At 40.9% G+C, this 6,442-nt stretch overlaps 1 protein-coding gene across 1 annotated transcript; it reads left to right on the forward strand.

Moving 5' to 3' along the window:
* The first annotated feature begins 4,856 nt into the window (after positions 1-4,856).
* Positions 4,857-6,194, forward strand: LOC143881143 (uncharacterized). Its single transcript, XM_077384138.1, has 5 exons — positions 4,857-5,187; positions 5,266-5,349; positions 5,434-5,676; positions 5,761-5,855; positions 5,954-6,194. Exons 1-5 carry the CDS (start codon positions 5,110-5,112, stop codon positions 6,102-6,104), a joined length of 651 nt encoding a protein of 216 aa, XP_077240253.1. The 5' UTR covers positions 4,857-5,109; the 3' UTR covers positions 6,105-6,194.
* The last annotated feature ends 248 nt before the right edge of the window (positions 6,195-6,442 follow it).

Here is a 6,442-nt window from a genome sequence, read left to right on the forward strand (position 1 = left end):
AAAACCCAACAAAACTGAAAACCTTCATAAAATGTTAAAACCCAACAAAATATGAAAACCTTCATAAACTGTTAAACCCTATTCAAGTAGAAGAGCATAGACCTACTTGGAGCTATGTTTGTCACCGAAGTTCAAATTTCTCACAAGTAATGGTGTTTTTTTCTAACAAAATACAATGTGATTGAAGCTTCCAAATGATTCCAATGGCGGCACTGGGTGTTTTTCACGTTGGATGGGTGAGGAAGAAGAAAGAAAAACGTGAACATAGGGATTAGAGCATAAAAAATGGTGGGAAAATGAAAGTGGGGGTATATTTGTCTTAAAACTCATTCTCTCTCACTTGACAACCATTTTTTTACAAAATTTAAATATCTACCTTTTATTCACAATTTAGCATAAACTTTGCATTTTTTTAATCATCTGCCCTTATAAATATCCACCTTCCTTTTGCTTTACTAAAGACAAAAATCTTGTCGATCATTAGAGTAGCCCAGCTGTTTGCACTTTGCATGACCCTTTTAGAAAAAGAAAAGCCCCCAACAGTTTGGAGGAATGCTTCCCGACCTCACCGTATAGTGGGTTATAGTGGGTCCACCTTTGATTGATCTGAGCCCTCCATTTAAAAGACTTGGCTTTGGGTCCACCTCTAATTGATCTGAACCCTCCATTTGACAGATCGACTTGGCATTGGATCTCCTACGGCCCAAAATTACACCACTTAAGTAATCCAAACATCCAATAACGTTACATTAGTCTATCAAATGGACGGTTCAGATCAATCAAAGCGGGGTCGGGCCCACTGAAGCATCTCTTAACAGAGATGGGCCCATTGCGAGAATAAAAGCAGTAAAGTGCCTGGACATGATGATTGGCGTCTGGCGGTAGAATCTTTAGAAAACAAAAACACATTTAATCAGACAGCACTCAAACCTTCCTTACCACCAAAGCATTAATTTTTTAAGGAAAAATTGTCAACTGGTGACAGAAAAATAGGAAAATAGTGAATGGGTGACACCCTTTTGAAAGTTTGTGAACGGAGGTCGAAATACGTTTTCTGACATGCCATTTTACGTAAATACCCTTAAGAACGAAAAACCCATTGTACAAAGGGTTTTTTTTTTAACTGTAGAGAGGCTTTTTGTCTCTTCGTTTTTAACTGTAGAGAGGGTTTTTTTTTCACTTTTACTCCATTTTAACCACCTGAAACCCATCTTCTCAGGCGTGAGGTGTGACCGGCGTGAAGACTCTCATTTTTCTCTGGAGTGGTGCGGTTTCCTGCATTATTCCGAACCTCTCTCCTCTGTTATCAAGTTTATTCCGGCGAGGGGTTCATTTATCTCCGGCGAGGGCTTCATTTTTCCGGCGAGGGGTTCATTTTTCTCCGGCGAGGGGTTCATTTTTCCGGCGAGGGCTTCATTTTTCTGACGAGGGATTCATTTATTCCGGCGTGGGCTTTATTTTTCCCCCATCCCCATCGTGCAGGTATGTTAGGGTGTCGTATTTCATATTTTTTTACATTTTTTTTTTCGTTCTATTAAGCTACCTTTGTGCTTTGTGGTGTAACATTATCAGTATTTGGAAGTCTTTACATGTCTAGGGTTTAAATTTTTTTTTTGTTCCCTATTTTCTTTGATTTTGACTGTGGAGAACCCCCTTTTGATAATCTCTCATTCTCGGTGTTGAGAATCTCCTTTTGAGATTCATAATATCCCTTTTTCAGTGTTGAGAACCCATTTCCAGTGTTGGTACCCCCCTTTTCCAGTGTTGGGATGCTTTATATCCAGTGTTGGGACCCCCTTTTGAGGTTCATAATCCCTCAATTTAAGTGTTGAGGACCCCCTCCAGGTAGATTGATAATCCCCTCATTTCCAATGTTAGTAACCCTCTCTAGGATGTTGATAATCCCCCATTGCCAGTGTTGAGAACCCCCTCTAGGTAGTTCATAATGTCCCATTTGCAGTGTTGGGAACCCCTTTTCAGGCTGATAATCCCCCACTTTCAGTGTTGAGAATCCTTTCTAGGTACATTGATAATCCCCCTTCTCCACTGTTAAAAACCCCCTATTGAGGTTGATAATCCCCCATCTCCAGTGTTGAAAACCCCTGAATGGAGGTTGATAATCCCTATTGCCAGTGTTGGGAACCCCCTGTTGAGGTTGATAATCCCCATTCTCGTGTGTTGAGAACCCCCTGTGGTTGATAATCCCCCTTCTCTTCTGTTGAGAACCCCCTGTTGAGGTTGATAATCCTCATTGTCCAGTGTTGATAACCCCCTCCTGAGGTTGATAATCCCCCTTCTCCAGTGTTGAAAACCCCCTCAAGGGAGGTTGATAATCCCCATTTCCTGTGTTGAGAACCCCCTGTTGAGGTTGATAATCCCCTACTCCAGTGTTAAAACTCCCTATTGAGGTTGATAATCCCCCTTCTCTAGTGTTGAAAACCCCCTCAGGGAGTTTATAATACCCATTTCCAGTGTTGTGAATCCCGGTTGAGGTTGATAATTAATATTTGTAGTGTTGAGAACTCCCTTTTGAGGTTAATAATCCCCCTTCTCCAGTGTTGAAAACCCCCTCAAGGGAGGTTGATAATCCCCATTTTCAGATTGTTGCCAATCCTCTTTTAGATCATTGTTCATATAGTAATTTTTGGTATGGTTTGTACACTTGAGAATCACATATTTGAGTTGCGAACCGCATTTTAAGAAACAGGAACTTACATTACAATTGATTATGTTCTTTTTTTGTGACAGTTATATAGTTGGATTGGGAGAAGGCAAAGTCTACAATGAAGACGCGTGTAAGTGTAGTCCTTTTTGTTCTCGTTTTAGATTGTTACTCAATAGAATGCTCTTTTATTCTCTAATTGTGTTAATAGGCAAATGAGAGCCGGAGTCGAAAGTGTAATAGGAAGCCCGGAATGGGTTTAAAGAATGAGGAGATTAAAATGAAAGGTGGTAAGGGGAAAATAAAATTGAAAGTTGGGAAGGCAAAAATGAAAAATAGAGGCCAGAAGAAGAAAGTTGAAGTGAAAGGTCAGAAGATGAAAAAAAAAGTGAAAGGTCAGAAGATGAAAAGCAACATGAAAGGTCAGAAGAGTGAAGTGAAGGCGAAACATGTAAGTGTATTTGATTTTTACAGTTTTAATCTAAGTTACTTGATAAAAGTTGAAGCTCTGATTATGTATGTTATTTTACAGGATCCATATGTCCCTGCACGATGTTCTCCATCGTGCTTTATTAAGGAGATGCGGAGTACACAGTTCAGGCAGTCCCACTATGATGCTATAGGCAAGACCCCTTTCAAGGACTTCATCCGCCTAGAACAGAATCCACTAGAAGAGGCTGTCATGCATAAGCCTCTAATTAGAGCACTACACAGTAAGTGGGATCCGGCGACGAAGACATTCATGCTAGGAGGTATCGCAGTTCCATTTAGGGCTAGCGATGTTGCATTGGCTTTAGGCCTTCCCCTTAGAGGGAAAAAAATTAATTTGGCGAGGGTTCCGTGGACGGACAAGAGTAAACCCACTCCTTTACTGCCTGGGTGGCCATTTCGTAGAGGATCTGTTCTGGCATCTGACCTTTCTGTGCAAATCAAGGCCTTAGTTGGTCTAGAGGACCAACCCTCCATAGAGACTTGTGTGAAATATGCCGTGCTACACCTATTCGCTACTGTGTTATTCACTCAGGCTGCACATCGGGCCGACCAGCTGTTTTGGCCCTATATCGATGATTTAGAGAAGATGTGCGACTATAACTGGGGGGAAGCAGTATACAATTGGTTACTCGAGTATTTAAACGCATCCGTCGCAGGGGGAAAATATCTTGGAGGTTGCTCCCTGACATTGCAGGTATCATGGCCTCTGCAATAGTTTGCCTTTTTATTTATCTTCCTATTAATAAAATATTAACAAAGTCTGTCTTGTGTGTGCAGGTGTGGCTTTTCGAGCACACGAAGTTGTGGATACCAAAAAATCCAGATGCTTGTCCACGTATTCTGAAGTGGAAGTCGAAAGGAAATGAAGCGAATAAGTACTATATGATTGAGCAGGGGAAGATAGAGAAATCTGAGGTGAGACCCTATCTACTAGATACCATTTTAGATAGTCTGTAATATTTTCTGATCTAACAACTTTCTCAAATCGTTAGGTAGTGGTGACATTGACGCCACGAGAGGACGAACTGCAGTACATTCCTGAGCAGGTATCGCAATGGACCTCTTTTTATATTATGTTTTATTTAACCTGGTAATGTTTACAAATTTTGTGTGTTGTATCCCTTATTTGTATATTAGGAAGCCGAGGAAGAAGGAATCATTGGGCAGGGAGAACCATTAGGGCAGTCACCTACTTTCCCAACATTGATCGCCACACCTGCGTTTGAAGGAAGGGATACTGTAGTTGAGGAGGGTGGTCAGGAGGGTGCTGAGGAGGCCAGTGAGGATAGGAGGATAAAAAGAGAGTGGGAGAAGATAGGAGAGGCATGGGACAATATAAAAAAAGAGAGGGGACAGAATGAAGAGGAGAAGGAGAGGTTAAGAAGAGTCAGGGTGGAGATGGAGGCGGAGAAAGAGAATTTACGAATACAGATTGCAGCTGAGAGGAAAATTATACAGAATGAGTGGGAAGCGATGAGAAGACAGGAGGGAGACAAAGCTGAAATGGAGAAGGAAGAATTGAGGAAAGATGGGGAAAAAAGAAGAGAGGAGGAAGATATGGAGGTCATAAATGTGATGAGTCAGGCTGAAGATGTTGGCTTCGTAAATGAAGCAGTTGTAACAGGAGCGTCAGATGTTGTTACCATTCTCGATAGCCCTGAGGGTAAAGCGAAGAGGAAGGGGACGGAAAAATTAGGGAGCATTGAGAGGAGAGTGAAAAATCAGAGAAGGGATAGGAAACCAAGCTACGCCAAGAGTAGCCCCTATACAGTACCCCCAGTGACAAAGAAAAAAAGTGAGAGGGCAACGAAGAAAGTAACACGGAGGCGAACTGATCTCATTGAGAAGTTGAAAAAACAAGAGCAAAGGCAAGTACACTTGTTTTCAATTAACCATTATTCAAAGTTAGATACTTGGTTCCTCTAACCTTTGTATATTTTTGCAGTCGTATTGTCATGACCGTTGACGGGGTAAAAGTCTTGGCCGAGGATCTCGAAACGTTGTGGAACCTTAAAGGAGTCCTCAGTGGCCAAGTAAGTGTCATTTTTTAAATTAAGTGTTGTCTTCAGTACCCATTGTTGAGGTAATTAAGAATTTTTTTTGAGTTGTAGGTGTTGGATGTATATGGGAAGTATTTGTGCGCCTCCAGCAATGCCTTGACTGGACGGATTGTATATATTCCTTCGTCAGTACATGTAAGAGGCTTTTTTGTAGCTATACATGTTACTTTACAACTTATCCATGATTTAGTTTTCCACAAAATTCATTTCATTGTACAGGGATATAAGACTTCAGGGCGTGATTTAATGGATGACAAACATAAGTTGGAGTCCGATCGGTTGGCGAACGAGCTATTGCATCGTACAGTTGACCATATCCCGTCAGAAGATATTGGGATGATTTTAATCCCATGCTGTCAAGACTTTCATTGGGCTCTTGTGCTTGTTGATATGGTGAATAAAAAGATGGTCGAGTTCAACTCAATGGAAGGGGACTCATTTCAGGAGCGAGCATCTCCCACTGTAAGTAAATTAACATCTTCCGTAACATTTAAAGTTACTTCCATATGTATGACACTCAATATTCCTTCGTTGTCTTAAATTCAGGTAGCATTAATGAAGGAATATTTGAAGGGCCGGGGTTGCAACATTGATGACTTTCCATATTCACAGATGGATGGCTTCCGAAAGCAGAACAATGGGTGGGTTCAAACTTAAAACTTTTGAATTTTTGTTAGTATTCCTATCTCATTCGTAGTTAGCTTAAAAGTAACTCTATTCAATGCATGCTTTTATACAGGGTTGATTGCGGCGCTTTTGTCCTAAAAGCGATTGAGCATCTCTACCATGGTCAACCACTGAACTTTGGGCCGACAGACATTCCTGAATTTCGGCTACAACTCTGTGAGAGATTTTTACGAGGAGAGTTTGGGGACTGCACACTTATATAGGAACACCTTCTAATGTTGATGGATGTTTATTTTTTCTGATGATCAAACTTTATTTTTTAATGGAGATTGGCAGGGGATTTGTTAAATGGCAAGGGAAGTTGGCAGGGTGTCTGTGTTTTTCTTTGTGAATGGGTGGAGAGGTTGTAAATTGAAATAGGTTTAATGGAAGTGTGTTTGTGTTTGTGAATGGGTGGAGAACTTGGTTGGTGAAACAGGGAATTGTGAACTTGTTTATAAATGTGGAGAAGTTGTAAATGTAAGCAGGTTTTATGGACGTGTATTTGTGTTTGTGTTTCAATTTGAATGTTGGAACTTGTAAATTTAAACAGGTTTTAGAC

This window comes from Tasmannia lanceolata, unplaced genomic scaffold, assembly GCF_043159265.1.
Source record: "Tasmannia lanceolata isolate RefF3 unplaced genomic scaffold, GAP_Taslan_0.1 ptg000007l, whole genome shotgun sequence".
Lineage (NCBI taxonomy): Eukaryota > Viridiplantae > Streptophyta > Magnoliopsida > Canellales > Winteraceae > Tasmannia > Tasmannia lanceolata.